This window comes from Pezoporus wallicus, unplaced genomic scaffold (genome assembly GCF_028554395.1).
Source record: "Pezoporus wallicus isolate ANWC-B61680 ecotype Strahan unplaced genomic scaffold, APGP_CSIRO_Pwel_v1 contig_8673, whole genome shotgun sequence".
NCBI classification, from domain to species: domain Eukaryota; kingdom Metazoa; phylum Chordata; class Aves; order Psittaciformes; family Psittacidae; genus Pezoporus; species Pezoporus wallicus.
This window is the reverse complement of record NW_026637196.1, coordinates 1,685,682-1,701,319: the sequence shown is the minus strand read 5'-3', so window position 1 is coordinate 1,701,319 and position 15,638 is coordinate 1,685,682. Positions and strand designations below refer to the sequence as shown.

Genomic DNA, 15,638 nt, shown 5'->3' with positions numbered 1-15,638 from the left:
GCAAACCCTCTCCTGCCAGCCCACATCTTCAGACTGCATGTGCAGCTGATTGATTGCTAAGCGTGAAGCTTGCACCAGAGCACCTCTTCCCTCAGAAAGGAACCAGAGTGAGTCTACAAGTGACATGTTGCCACACAGCTTGATTACACTTGCAGGCAGCATGTACTTTGCCACTGTAGGTTGGCAGTGTAACAGTCAGGAGTGGGGCAAGAACAAAACCCTTCTGAGACTGTTCAGGCTCAATCCAGATCATTTACTTTTTCAGTCTCCTTATTTTGCAGGCTTTGACCAGTACACATCAGTTTAGGCCCTAAGCTACAGAAGAAAGTGTTAGAAATGAACTGTCCTCAAAGCAACTGCCTTTACCAGCAAGTCTTATGCTTGCAATGTGAGAAGAAATGGCAACCTGCTCAGGTGTGTGAAGCCAAGTCAGGATTTCAGCTTTCTTGAATGGTGGAGCTACGTTACCTTCCTGTGTAAAGAGCATTGTAAGGTTGTGCCTGTGTTTGTTAGGTTCCCCCTCACTCTGCCCTTCTTTTGCATTACTGTTTCTACCCTCAGAGGAGTAGGCATTAAAACCAAGAACAACTCCAGTGCAATTACTCAAGAACCTCAGCTTGATGCTTGCAACACAGCACAGGAAACTACTGCTGACTAGCAATGTACATACACAAATGAAGTTCAACCCAAATGAAGTCCATTACAAGATCAAGACAGTCCATTTCTCCTTATGCCACACAGCAAAGCCGTTCTTGAAAAACCACCTGCCCCTTCCACGCCAGGAGCTGTGAGGAAAGTCACGCCGTGGGACAAGCAGCGCATTTCCTTCACTATCCAAAGGGATACCAGGAGCTCCACCAATTATTTTCTTTGTGAATAGTAAATTTGCCTTCCTCTTCATTGCTTGTTCTCAAAGCACATGCTCAGAGGAGCCTGGAGGTTTTGTTTCATCCTTCCTGCTACTTCCAATTTGAGCAGTAGCTTCATTTTCATGTTTTTCCACAGGGTCTGCTAATAACACAGATGCAAATGTGGCTGCTATTTATTTACTCCCCTTACAGTGCATGAGCATCATTAGTAAGTCACAGGGACTGTAAGAAGCTCGTGGGAATACAGCAGCCTTCGCAAGTTGCACAGCATGTGTTTTTGGTTTCTTCAGTCAGAAAGCAGCACAGCCTGTGTCAGTCACTATTTATTTCCATCCAAATGCTGCAGTTGGATGGTAGGTCCAGTTCTTTTCACCTGAGCAAATTGAGAAAGAGTCCTTTCACTATTGTCTTCTGAATGAGAGCAGCAATGCCATTGATCTCCACCTCTAAGCTGGTTCACGGAACATATTTGATGGACAGAGACAGGAATGCAGCTCTTTAACGACCTGGGGATCTGGCAGGTTGAAGGAGAATTGCTGAATTCAGAACACTGCTGATGTTGAAACATCACCCATCCAAAGGAACTTAAATGGAGGAAGTGAGTGAGACACACACATTCCCTGATCTTTGGAAGAACTGTTTCTGTTATACTGGAGTAACACTCAGGTCATCTGACAAAGACAGACCAGAGTCCCTCTCCCTCGATGTTTTCTCTGTCTTATAAAAAGGCTTTTCATCTCTGTGCAGGCTGGAGCTCCTTAGCACAGTTCCTCTGACCCCTGCCAAACCCGATGGTTGGTGCTCAGTGCCACAGCACAGGTCATCATAAGCATAATTCACATTGCCACAGGGGAAAGTCTGGAGTTTCACCAGTTCTATCCCACTGACATCCAGCTGAGGGCAGTTGTTTCTACTCGGAGATGCTGGAGATGCCCGGGAGCCAGGAGAACTGCAATTCCCATCAAAGCCTGAATCTTCCCGCTCTGGATTTGCTTTGGGCTTGGAGCTGGGGCTGAAGTGGCAGATGTTCTCTAGCACCCACGATCCATAGGTTGGGTTCCAAAGGTTTTTTGTTTTGTTTTTAAGTCTGTGGCTTGGTGGATTGCTGAGCTCCAGCTTCTGGCTTGAGGTCTGCTGGAACCAGGGCCCACTGTTGAAATCAGCGAGGCACGGCAGGCTGGGCCCTCGAGCAGTCCGGTTGCTCAGGTTCTCCACCAGCAGCTCTTGTGGGCATTGTACAAGTTTGTGCCCAGCTTGGTGGGAGTCCAGTGCTTTAGGTGTTGTCTGTGGTGTGAGAGAAGGGCTTACCAAGAGGGGCACCATCCCACTGGAAAGGTTTGGGCGCATGACCGTACTCCCTTCATCCTCTGGTGCGGGACCACACTCCATGGGCAGCTCAGTGTTGATCACATCAGGGTCCTGAAAAAGAGAGGCAAGAATCTGTTACACCCTGAGCACCTCCAGGGTGATGGACACATATGCACTTGGAGGGATACAGCTATGACAGTGAAAAAGCTTTTGGCAGAGGCTGACATCTGGTTTGGGCAATGTTTGTGCACATCATGCAAGGTGCTATCTGCCATCCTGGATATCACACTCTGCTAGGACTTGCTCTGTCATATATGTGCTTCCTTTCAGCTGTGCTTTATTGAAATCAGCAGCTAAGCTGGGGGTCACTAGCATATCATTTCTCCCTTGGGAGGTTAGATCCAGACTTGTAGCTGTAAAATGCTACCAGATGGTGAACTCACTGTGTCATCTCGTTACCCTGCCGACTCCAAACCAATTCTGCTGTGGCTTTAGAGCAACATTAGGTAAGGAAGGTCAGAATATGGACCTTGAAAGTGATTCTAAATAATACATTTCTATCACAAAATGAAGGACATTTTGCTACTGAAGAAGCTGAGAGCTGAAAGCACCCAATTCCACAGGAACAGCATAATCTCATTTTGGTTGGGCTGAAGAGTGAAGATGGGTACCAGGAAACCCAAAAGAGCAGTGGAGCCAACAGCACCAATTGGGAAAGTAACTAAATCAGTCTGCCAGGACTCTTCACTTGTTTGGGGCACTAAAGCTAGTGCCTTTGGATAGTGGCATTCCATGAATTATCATCCATCTGGATACCAAAGACCAGTACCTGTGTGCAATACTTGATTCTTTCCAGGATGGTGGAGAAGTTTGGCCGATACTCTGGGCTGTGCTGCCAGCACTGGGTCATGATCCGGTACCTTGAAGTAAGTTTAAAAAGGAAATACATCCGTTGATCAAGAAAGATAATCACATAAAAGGTGTTTCTGAATGAAGTGATCATGGGTCCACAGGAACTGCAGTTCCCTGACTAAAGGTGTCTGGTTGCCTTTGTCGACCCTGTTTGATACCCACTATCCCTTGTCTTCTGGAAGTAAGGAAATACTTACACTGGTCCTGGACAGTTTTTTGGTGGATCCATTCTTCCTCCACTGGTGACAAATTCCAGCACTTCCTGGTTGGTTTTGCAAGGGTAGGGCATGTAGCCTAGAGAGAAAATCTCCCAAAGCAGCACACCAAAGGACCTGTGTCAGAAACCAGCCAGCAATACCAATTAGGTGTCATTTGTACTCCATAAACCTGGCACAAAGTGTAAGTAACACCACAGCAACAACCTTTAGAAGCTGAAGGCCAACCACAGTAATGTGCAATTAGCATGATTATGAGTCAACTTTAATATGAAAACCAAACAAAACTTTTGCTCAAGCTCCAAAACCAGTTTTGCAGAGGCTTCAAAATACTTAAATATCTCTGAACTTGTTCTTTCTGCTGCATTCCTTATTTCTAGACCAGGAAATGCCAGAGAACCCTTTGCTACGTATGGTCTAACTGAAAATAACTGTTAGCTCTGGCATGGAGATTCCTACCTTACTTGGGAAGACTCGAGATATTTGGATCATGTTTGGGAACAGGGTGCTCAAGAGTAAAATAGAGTAAGAGGCATCCAGTGAAACTGAAAGGCAGCAGCATTTATTTTGTCATGATGTGGATGCTCTGTTTTACATTCAGGGGTCACTTAGCAGTGCCGCTGAAAATACCATATGAGTTCTTAGAGCCAAGGGAGTCAAGAGGGTTGTAAGAGTCACTGTTTGTTGCAAAGGTGGAAGAAATTTCCAGTACATGTGTGTTACTTAGAATAGTCTTTTACAGGAACAGTAGCACTTTCCTCCAAAATATTTAGCACTGGCTGCTCACAGTTAGGGGCTGATAAGCAATCCCTTCCGGCATCACTAACGACTCCAGGAAACTGGGTCAGTGTGGCATTTAAGGGAATGGCTCAGTAGAGTACATTGAGGAATCTACTGTACTACTGTACAGGGAGAGAGGCGTTCTTAAGCAATTGGAAGGCTTCCATTCCCCAGCACCTGTGCATGAATGTGCTAGTGTTGAGGGGGTGCTTATCTTAAAGAAGATGAAGTTACATGAGGAATCAATATATAAATATTGTTTCCTCAGCAACCAGCAAGGACTTCTGGTTAAATCTGCTCTCATTTTCTATGCAACAGAAAGAAATTATACAAAAGTAATCCTTAATCTGCAACTGACAGAGTCATTTACAAGACATAAGCAGGCCTTGTCACCAAGAGGAACCGAGGAACAGATACTGCGGGCTGAGGGAAGTATCTGATGGTATTTGTCTGGATTTTTAACTGAGACTTCTTGGGGATCTAAACTGCTTTCTCTTTTCACTTCTTGACTACCTTTATGTGATACTCTGCATTTATGTATAGGGAATTTTTATTACATTTTATTACATTAGATCTTTTAATTCTCATTCAGAATTCTTTAGCCGTGCTTCTAGTGAATGTAGAGGGAAGCCCTGCAATAATTTTCAGGGAATTTCTGACACTTTTTAAGGTTTCTGCTAAGCAGATTTCTTTTTCTTGAGCAATTTCTTGACCCTTAACACTGAGTAGCAGAAGTGATTAAAAGACATTTGCTACCAGGTGTCAGTCTTGGAGGTGAAAATGCCCTCTAGGAAAGCTTCTGGTGGCATCCACTTGACAGGAAGCATGGCTCTTCCTCCTTTACGGTAGTAACTTGCTCTGGGAAAGGTAAAACACATGGAGAATGTCACAGTCAGAAAGGGCTCAGATACAGAAAAGATTTTATCTCCACAGCAACAGCAGCTGGGGATTGCATGCAGCAATGGGAGCCAAGTGAGAAAAGGAAAAGCCATCAACACAAATGGTGCCTTGAAGCAGTATTTTATAACCTCTTTGCAACTGGGATGGAAATGAAGACATCAAATGTTATACTGCTTTGCACAGGGTGCTGATGCAGCAAGTCTTCTGGACATCATAAACTGAGAATTATGGTTGGGGGGTTATTATTTATTTAAGATGATATATGATCAACCAGCTAATAAATGTGCCTATGCTTGACCTAGTGTCCACATGTGTTTGCAGTGTTTCTTGGGGCCCAGTCTGGAATAAACACAGTTGAAGTGTATTGGCTAGCAGGCACAGATGTGTTAATTTACAGTCTTTTAACCTCTAGCTAGTTAACTGGTAATCAAATTCAGGCATACAATGGATGGTTCCACTGCTTCAGATATCATGAGACAGTTCAAACTGGTCAAGATTGTACAGGTTACAGAGTTATTCACAGGACTGAAATGGCTTTTCACCTACCTGTAAATATCTCTGGCCATCCCAAAGTCACCAATCTTGGCTATTCGTCCTGCTCCAGTGCAGGTCAAAAGGCAATTCCTTGCAGCTATATCTCTTTTATCAAAATAAAATAAATTATAATTCTAAAAGTAGCTAAAGGAATAAAGAAAGAATATTAGACCCAGTCCTTTAAGTCTTAGTTGAGTCACCTTTGCACAAATGATAAGAGCCTTATTAAAAATAAGAAATAATGCCAGCTACATTATAATTTTTATTAACCACAGTTCTTAAACCACATTTACATCACATTTTCTACCCAGTGTTTTCCAAGCATTTCCCACTCCCATCTCTTTTCACTAAGGCAGAAAGCAGGGTCAGTGTCAGACCAGAGACAGATCCAACCCCTTATGCTTCAACCACATTATGACAGATGTCTTTTCTGTTCCATCTAGAGTGGCAACTCAGCAGTGTCTCCATCAGTTACAGATGTGATGCTATTGGGTAGTCTTAGTAAACTGCTTGAAAAGTCAATGTAGAACCAGATTCAGCAAATGGTTGCTTCTGGATATCTCCTGTGGAACCAAGTAAAGCTACATATTGGAGCAGCAGTTTGCTGAATGCAAGTTTAGCTTGCAACACATGGCAGTGATGAGTCCATGGCCAAGACTACAGGATTTGTGTTCATTTTAAATACTAATTCCTAAAAGAAACTCATTAAAAATCATAGCATTGTGGGGGTCCTGCTGACTGCCAAGAAAAATCAGCTTCTTGAGCAACTCATATGTTTCTTCCCACTGCCAGCCTTGAAAAATCCCTCAAGATCTGGAAGTCAAGCTCTGCTTTCTCTTCCACCAGCTGTGATTCCTAGATAACAAGACCTGCCCTTAGTGACATCGCCACAACCCACTACACTACCTTTTTACCCCAGGATACCTGTTATCTGTAATTATACCCTTCTTCCCTTCCCAAACCCACTCTAAGTAATACTGACATCACTAACAAATACTAATACAGAACCTGAATGAAATTCCTTCTATATTGATTTCCTGAGTTATTGGCTAAAACAAAATAAGTCCTTTCACAGGTTGCTTATATTACAGACCTAACAGTGCAAAAACTGACCCTGAGAGCTTTTTAAAAGTCATATGCTGCTGTTAAGAGAGTCAAGCACTAGTTTCTTCCACTTCTCTCCAAAAAATGGAGATTGGTCTTGAGCAATAACAGGTTATCTGTCCATTTGTTGACATAAATGTTGGAAGTTCTATGTGATGACTGCTGTGCTCCGTGACATACGAACAGCAGGGAACATCTACCCGACAGGAGAGAGGAAAACTGATTTTATAAAACACTTGCAGAGAAAATTTCTGTTGACTTTCTGTTGGACTTCTTGCAGCACAAGCAAAACTTGTCCCTTACCATAAATTCAGTAGATCAGGGTGGGTGGAGGTTGATGAAGTATATTACTATTACAGTAAGGATTCTCTAAATCGCTATAGCAATTAACTCTGAAGATTCCAACTAGAATCCTGGTCCTCTCATGTACTTACTAAGAGATGCAAGAGCCACAACTTGTTGCACTCTTACTGCTCTTTTTTAATGACAGAAAACTCTAGTACTTTTTTCCAACGGAACTTAATTATTGTTCCAATATAAAGGAGGCTGAAAACTGTCTCAGATGCTGTAATCATAAAGCCATAACATAACCCATATCTCAGCCTCATGGCTTTTTGCCCCAGCTGCTGATTACCACGTGTTTCCCTCACCTTCTCCAGTCTCTACCTGCCCTTGCCCAGCTCTGCCTGTTTGCTGTGTGCAATGTCATGTGTACGTACACGTGCTTGTGCGTGTGGGGTGAATCAGTTGTCTACTTGCATAAGTTCAGGCTGTGTGTTGCTTTAGTTAGAGCCTGTGACCCTCTTGTCTGCAGGTCTCTCCTTTCATTTTAACACAAGAGCTGATCTCAGCGTGGCATTTAGGAAGGAATTCAGCTGCACTCTATGCCTGGGAACATTATGAGCTAAAACAACGCGTAATCAGAAGCAAAGGAATCTGATATCCAACTGGGAATTTTAAAAGGCTACCTATAATAAACTTTACCTCTTTTATAATAGTTTATTCTTATTAAAGCCTGCCATATCAACATTTTTTTTTCCCTACAAAAGAGGAAAAACAGTTGTGAACAAATACAGGCTCCCAAAGACCACTTAGCAGGTCGGCTGCTGAGCTGGGAAGGAAGCCTTAGAGTTGGTTTTTTACCTCCTGTTATCCCTGTTCTAGTATCCCTGTTCTACCCTTCCTGAGTCAATGGCTCAAATATGATGACATGTCCTGCGCTGAGGGGATAGGGAGAACATTAAGTCAAGATAGGGAGATAGAAGAGAGAGAAATGGTACCTTATTATCTTAGAAGCTAACACAGGCTGACACTACCATCTAGTGGACTACAGGGCTAGTCTCAAATGTAGCTACTGTAGGCACCTGAAAATAAACGCTTGAAAACAGTAACTGCAAACAGAATATTCCTTTCTCCCTAGCAGCACAAAGAGCTGTGCACAGCCTAACTCCTACCAAAAACCACTGAGACCAGCCCAGACATCTAAGCACAAGCCTGTACTGGTAGAGGTATCTCTGTCTTCCCCCTGGAGATTAGCTCTGTCTAATCCACTGCAGATGGAAACTATGTGAGCTTCGTACACGCTGGGATGCATCAGAAGGGACTGTTTCTCCTCACCTGTGGATGAAATGATTCTCTTCCAGATATTTACAGCCACAGGCAATATCCCTAGCGATGTTCAGCAGGTCCTGCATTGTCAGCGTGGATGGTTGATTCTGGAAAGGGACCCACAGAAAATGGTAAAGGGAATAGTGAAGTAGGATATAGTTCAGGCAGGGAATAATCAGAGAGGGGCAGAAGAAGGGAAAGGGAGAGATACATACAGGGTGGTGGAAGTGTTAAATTAGTCAGGAGTAAAGAAGAATAAAGCAGACCAAAGTAAAGGGTTAGCAAATGAATAAACTCGTATTTAAGCCAAAATGCTTTCAGAAGATTTCACTTCTCCTGCTCACAATGCATGAGTGCAAGCTGGTGAGAGGTTTATGGCCTGACCTAAATAGCCTAGAAAAGGGGATGTGAGAGGACTAGTCCCTGCTGGTGCTGGACTTTGTGAAATCAAAAGACAAGCAGGTTTAAAAGGTGAGATGGAAGAGAAACTTCACACACACACACTTCTAAATAGTGGATTAATAAATTATCAAGAGAAAGTAGCACATGAACTCAGAGAGAGAACAAAGATGCACGAGTGCACATCTCTGCACCTGCAGTCAGCATTCATCAACTTATCTGTTCATGTGGAAAGATGGAGATTACCCTCAGGAGCAGTATGTGAAAAAGGGATGATTTACCACAGACTCAGGGACTGGTACTAGCCCTTCACCATCTGCACTTCCCTAAGAACAATAAAGAAGTTTCTCTGCAGGAGCCCTGCTTATTTTCATCCTGTCATTTATTTCCCCATGGGGAAATTTCCTTGGTGTTTCTCCTGGAACTTCGGTATTGCTCTTAGGAAGGGTGGGGAGAAATTACTACGCTGCTGATCATAAGCCTGAGAGATAGCAAATAAATTGCTCATTTTAAGGCTGCTTTTGTTTCTGGATGCTGATATCGCTGTAATTTCTCATGGTCAAAACACATAACATACGCTACAGCTCTGTTTTTACTGGCTAGGAAAGTTATTGCACAAAGATCTTGGATATCTGCCATGGAGAATTATTATAGCTATAAAGCAGGCATTTCTGGAGAGGAAATGAAGAGCAGGGAGGAGAAATAGAACCACAGAGCCGAACCTTATCTCTGTTCTGGGATCCCTCTGTCAGAAGACTGTGACGGACATGCATTTTCTCTGCATCCAGGGAAACTTGTTGTGAAATACATTAGTGATGGGGTTAGTTCTCCTTTCAGAAAAGGTGTACAGGGACGTTTGTTGAGTACTAAGAGGGCTTCAACTGTTGTATTTGCTATCATCTGCTACCAAACCAGCTAACATAGCAGCAGTTTGTTTTCATGATATTTAAAAAATAACTGTTCTTTATATTACAACTATGAGTAATATTCAAATAAGAGCATTTATTATTCTCTGCTGCCCACAGACTTCATATACTTACAAAAATTGTACCACTTTCAGTATAAATGCCAAAAATAAAGATATACAAACTGCTCCATCTGGGTGCTGTTATACCACTGTAAGTATATTTAATTAGTATATTTACTCCTTTATGAGGAAGAAACTAAGCTCAGTGTTTTAACAACATGTTAATACCAGCACAGGAGTGTACACGCATGAAGTTAAATCCTCTTAACTATTTGGGGTGGAGGTGCATGTGGAGGAGAAGCTGTGCTACTGCATCATGTGGTGTAGGAGTACATGAGGCACTAGTCAGCCTCCGCCTGCCCCTGTAGGCAGCCAGCATGGGCACCTCAGTACAGTAAGAAATAACATAGAATCAGGCTTAACTCTTCTGTTTTTTGAAGGCTCCACTCAAACAGAAACATACTTACTTAACAGAGGCACCCAAGATGCCACTGTTAAACAAGAACAAATATCTGGAATCAGCTGTTCATTAGAAGAACATTGAAACTAATTAATTTCAAATATTCACTGTACTTGGCTGGCATCAATACAGCATTAGAAATCAGAGATCATTTGGAAAACCCTTCATGACAGCTTTTTATAAAGGTTGGAAGTTTTTAAACAAAAATATTTGCCTTGATAACTTCATTTCATTGATTTAGATCCCTGTCACAGTGCTAGATGCAGGCTCAGCTCTTCAATTGGTATAAATTTGAGCATCTCCATGTGGTACTGACGCACACCTGCTGAGGACCTAGTGCTTCAAATTCCCATTGCTGCATATCAGTGTTATAACTTCAGCCCCTCACACACCATCAGAGTACACAGAAAACAAGGTGGACATTGAAGAAAGCAAGCCCCTTAATTTGCAGTCCAGTCGACAGAGAACTCTGGAATGACAGGACAGGGTTTTAGTCTTTCCTTTTCAGTCCCTAACAGACTGGATTTCTGGCACTGCTTTCATTTTCTCTCATTGGCATCTGCTTACATCAAGTAATCAGAGATACATATCCAGAAGTTTGTAAGAGCTGGGACACATGCACAGCCCTGCTTGGCTTCAGTGTCCAATTCATAAAAATAAGAGAAACAACCATACTAAAATGAACCACAAGTTTAGCAGAGAAGTTATCTCACCGCTCTGGGTCGATTCTGCCGAAGGAAGCTCTTCATATCTCCTCCAGCCATGAGCTCAAGCAGAATGAAGCGAGGCAGCGTCTGCAGGCTAACGCCGATGCACTGCACGATATTTTGGTGATTGAACTTACTGAAAGCCAAGATCACGGCAACATGGAAGAGAAAGACAGCATTAGCACCAGGCCAACGTCCATCACACTCACTGTGCCTTGAGCTCTGACGAGCTGGATTGAAGTAAATCCTGATGCAGTGTGAGTTACCAAATTCCTGCTTCAGCCATATCAAAATGCTGCCCTGATTACAACAGCCCCAAGCTCAGGGTTATGACTGGCTTTGCCCATGGAAAGCTTTCAGCAGAAGGTATGAAAAGCTGAAAGTAAAGCAGAGCCTTCTGTCTGTAAAGAGGGAATCTAATGGACACACTGACTGACAGATGGAGATTACATGAGAGGAAAAAGAAAGCTAAGCACTTCAAATATGCAAATATTATTGACCTTTGTGAAACAAACTCTGACTGGTGGGGATTTTACTTGAGCATTGGTTATTTTAAATATACTGCTGTATAGTCTGGTGGACTCAGTTCAGTGTCTAGTCTACCAAAGAGGGACTCAGCTACTACCTACTGCAGCAGCAGCTTTCTGTCTCTTACAAAAGAAAGCTGAGATTGTCAAGAAGCTCAGTAAGACTCAAGTCATTAGAAAGCAGCATCTTCCCTTGGTGATTACCTGGATAATATAGGAACTAAAAATGGAAAGGATGCTGGGGAAGAGAAAGAGTCATGTGGTACTAAGTAAATCAAAGCACTCTGTAATTGTTTGAAATTGCTCTTAAAAAAGCCTCCATACATCAGTGTTACCTCCTGTTCAGCTGCCAAAGTTCTTGCAGATTTTAGGAAGTGGCACTATGTCACAAGATTCATGCTTTAATAGCAGAAAACCAGCCCCTAGTATGAGCTGGGCCAATGAGAACAGGATTTTTTTTGTTGCACAAATTAAAAATGCATCAACACTGACCACTTACAGTCAACCTCAACTATACTACTACTTTAAAGTCACCTTTGACTATACTATTGTTTGAAGGTTATGGATTTGTGTTAATGAATTCAGTTCCAAGACTGTAATTCTTAAAGTACAGGTGGTAATAAGAATGGCTGGCTGTTATTCTCTCCAGGGAGGTTTTATAGATCTCAGTCCACTGTTATAAGGTCATGCAGATGAGCCCTTATAAAGGTTCTGTCAAGCTTACAAAGTTGTTATAAGCCAGAACACATCTAAGAGAAGTGCCCACACTGGGAAAAGGGCTGTGTTTCATCTGTGCAAGCTATACACAGAGAGCCATATTCACTACCTTATGCCTACAGAGGTTTCAGAGTGTATCACCCAGCTGTCTTTGTGCAAAGGAAGGGTAAAAGCCCAGGACTTTCACAGCAAAAAGCACTTACTTATGGCAAATGGCTCTACAGATGAGAAAGGCAAAAAGGTTGCACATACAACTTAGCTAATAACTAAAAGCCACAATGGGAAAAACTTTTCACACTTTCTCCTTCAGCTGTCAAACCTTCTCTTACAAAACTACTTTTATTTGTGAGAGATAATATACTTTATGCCCTCACATCCAAGCCTAAAAACATACCTTCCTGGCACACAGCTTGTGCTGTACCACCTTGGTGCTGCTCTTACAGAGGCTGAACTTCTGAGTCACTGCACAGGTGGCTCTTATCCTTAGCTTTCCTACTGCTTTCCATTTCATCATTGACAATTTGTTTTAGCAAGAGCTTCAGGACATGATTTATAGTTAGTAAAAGGGCAATGAGCTTCTTTGAAAAGGAAAACATTTCAAATGCAGAACATGTTTATACAAAAATGTTGTGTCTTTTTACTCCTCTGAACATGACCTGCAGAGCCCTGCGAGAAATTTTTGTTGAGATGTTGTACTGGGTTTGGGTGGGATAGAGTTCATTCTCTTCACAGTAGCTCATATGGTGCTATGCTTAGGATTTGTCATCAAAACAGTGTTGACAACACATTGATATTTTGGCTATGTATTTAGTTGTGGATGACCCAACCTGGCAGTGTTCAAGGCCAGGTTGAATGGGGATTTGAGCAACCTGGTCTAGTGGAAGGTGTCCCTGGCCATGGCAGGGGTTGGAACTGGATGAGCTTTCAGGTCCCTTCCAACCCAAAGCATTCCATGATTCTGCTGCTGAGCAGTGCTTACACAGCATTAAGCCTTTTCACACCATCTCACCAGCAAATGGGCTGCGGGTGCACAAGAAGCTGGGAGTGGACACAGCTGGGACAGCTCACTCCGACTGACCCAAGGATATTCCATACCTCATGCTCACCAGTAAAAGCTGGGGGAAGAATGAGGAAGTGGGAGTCATTCAGAATTTGGCATTTATGCATGATGAAGCCCTGCTTTCCTGGGAATGGCTGAAACTCTGCTACCTTGCTTGAGATTCACAAGTAGCTGAAACTAGTAGCTCATATGCTACTAAAATACCATCTGGTGAAAAATATGGGTGGATTTCTTTTCCGAACCAGAGCAAGATAAACTATCCTTATTACCTGCATGACTCTTTTTCCCCCCACCCACTATCAGTATAAAACCCTTAAACTATACCTGATAATCAATGCTTCCATTAGGAAATCCATCTCATCCTGCTCAGAGCAGACTTCTGGCAGGGTCTGTTGAGAGGTAAAGACAGTGAGGACCATCCCACCAAAGAACTGAGAATACTTAGGTGACCACCAAAGGAAACAGAAAACAAAAAAGTGAACATGTAACATGTGAATGACATTGGGACCCTACCAGAAGGGGCTCATCTATTCAGCAGCCAGTTTTTGAACTGCACGTGACCCATTTGGTAGTTGGAACAGGAAACTAGTGACCTACTTGGAGATTTTTTTGTGTGCATTTAACTGTATGCAGCGTTCTGGAGCTTCGGGTATACATCAAGAAAGGCATTAGGTGAGGAAACAGAGCTCTAACATACACTTTAAAATGGCAGGCATTAATTTATTCTCCTTTTTCTATATGTCCACATTGCAGCGCATCCTTCCATGTCATTTGACTCACACAGCCACATGATTTCAATAATCGTGTCACACGCCATTACAGCTTCCTCTCCTGCCAGCAGATCTGGACACAGCACCTGCCTCTGATAAACATCAGCTGAGAGCACAGGCAGCTGCAGAAGCAGTGCCTACTGCTGCGCCCACTGGTTTAACACCACGGGATGGTCTGGCCGCATCTGCGTGCAGTGCCTGCCTGCCAAACTGCACACAGAGAGGTGGGACGTTCACTGCTCGCTGGGGCCAGGCTGGCATGGAAACAGTGTGGGCTACAGAAGACAGTGTTACACATTTCTCTCTCAAACAAGTGACTGCTTCACACAGGACAGTGCAGATGATCTATTAAATTGGTGGAATAGCCACAAACAATATGTGGAGTATGCTGCAAATATATGTTTTAATTTATTCCCTGCATACAGCTGCTGCTTCTGCACAGTCAGATCAGGACTGATACGCTCCATCAAGCTCATCAAGCAATGTAAGCATGGTCACAGCTTGGGCCCCATGGATACTCTGCTAGTTTCCAGCCAGCAAGAAGAGCTGCCTTTTGGTGATGTTCAGGGTGCCACTTTACAGGGAACTGTGTGAACAAGTGGGCAGACAGGGCCCTAACAAGTAGCTATCATTGCTGAGACCTTCAAAACTGGTAACGGCCCCACTGGATTATCACAACTGAACAACATGCTGATCCACTTCTGTTCCCCACTGTGCTGTGGTGCTTCTGCCAGTCTGGACAGTGAAACTGGGCTGGGCAGTTACAGCTGCTTGCCAGTTTCTGTTGTGGGATTTCATTCACATTTGTTCAGTGGCACAGGAAGCTCATAACGAAATGTCATAATGCACCTTGTTTGTTGCTTGTTTTAAAAAGGGGTTTGAAAGATGGTACGAATAATGTTAGAACTTCTTTGTATTAATGAAGGCCACCTTTTGGGCTGAGCCTATAGAAGGTGATCTGGTTCTCTGAGTCACAAAGCTTATAAAAGAACAAAAGCAGGCCTATAAGCATCCTTATCTTTAGGGCTGAGTAACTGACAAACCCTGAGGCAACAGCAGTAATTTCACAGAAAGCCAGCCCGTTATCTTTAGCTATTAATGACATGCAAACGAGCATGATATCCCAATTTATATTCACAGCAGCGTATTTAACAGTGTGCATTAATAAAAGAGTACCTGAATGTTTCCCATGTGGTAGACAAACACTACTGTCAGTATAAAGAAAATACAACTGAGAAACAATACAAGTTTTTACATATGGCAATGTCAAGTGAAAAGCGCTCAAACCCACTGAAATGCAGAAGTAATAATGTATAAGCATTACATAAATGCTTCACACTAATATCTGCCAGAGCTTGCTTTCTTTAGATAAGATTCAGAAATCCTCTTCTAGTCCACAATGTCCCCAGAATGTCTGTCTGGTGCTATATTTTTCCCCATAAGTTTCTTTTTTTCTTGGCTACCTCAGATCTGTAAATCATCATGGCAGAAAAGCTCCTGTGGCAGATTCTCTGCTGGGGTGAACTGAGGGGTCTGTGTTCATTTCAAGGATGCTATATTTATTTACGTTGATGGAGAATTTGTTATTTTAACTAACCGTGTTAGGCAGTCTCCAGGTGCCTAATCCACACAACTTTCCATCTTGGGGTACTGATTCTATCTCTCTTGAGCAATAGGAATGGAGCTTACAGAACAGATTGCCCTTTTTAGATTCTTCTCCTAGTTAGACCATAACTTACAGCCATTAGGTATACAACAAACAAGACATACTTTACTTTCAACCTGCTGCTAGTGCCATATA

General features: G+C 42.9%; 1 protein-coding gene across 2 annotated transcripts in view; it reads right to left on the bottom strand.

Annotated features, from left to right (window-relative positions):
- Positions 1–1,480: 1,480 nt before the first annotated feature.
- LTK (leukocyte receptor tyrosine kinase) overlaps positions 1,481–15,638 on the bottom strand; it is a 95,690-nt gene continuing 81,532 nt past the window's right edge. Inside the window, exons 22-29 of one of the 2 annotated variants that reach the window (XM_057403977.1) lie at positions 13,392–13,456; positions 10,770–10,899; positions 8,240–8,337; positions 5,531–5,623; positions 4,841–4,942; positions 3,287–3,421; positions 3,007–3,097; positions 1,481–2,288 (exon numbers count right to left, since the gene is read on the bottom strand). In XM_057403977.1, coding sequence (XP_057259960.1) covers positions 1,515–2,288; positions 3,007–3,097; positions 3,287–3,421; positions 4,841–4,942; positions 5,531–5,623; positions 8,240–8,337; positions 10,770–10,899; positions 13,392–13,456 — 1,488 coding nt within the window. In that variant the 3' untranslated portion in view covers positions 1,481–1,514. The remainder of the gene's footprint in view (positions 2,289–3,006; positions 3,098–3,286; positions 3,422–4,840; positions 4,943–5,530; positions 5,624–8,239; positions 8,338–10,769; positions 10,900–13,391; positions 13,457–15,638) is intronic. The other variant, XM_057403979.1, reaches the window with a different exon arrangement.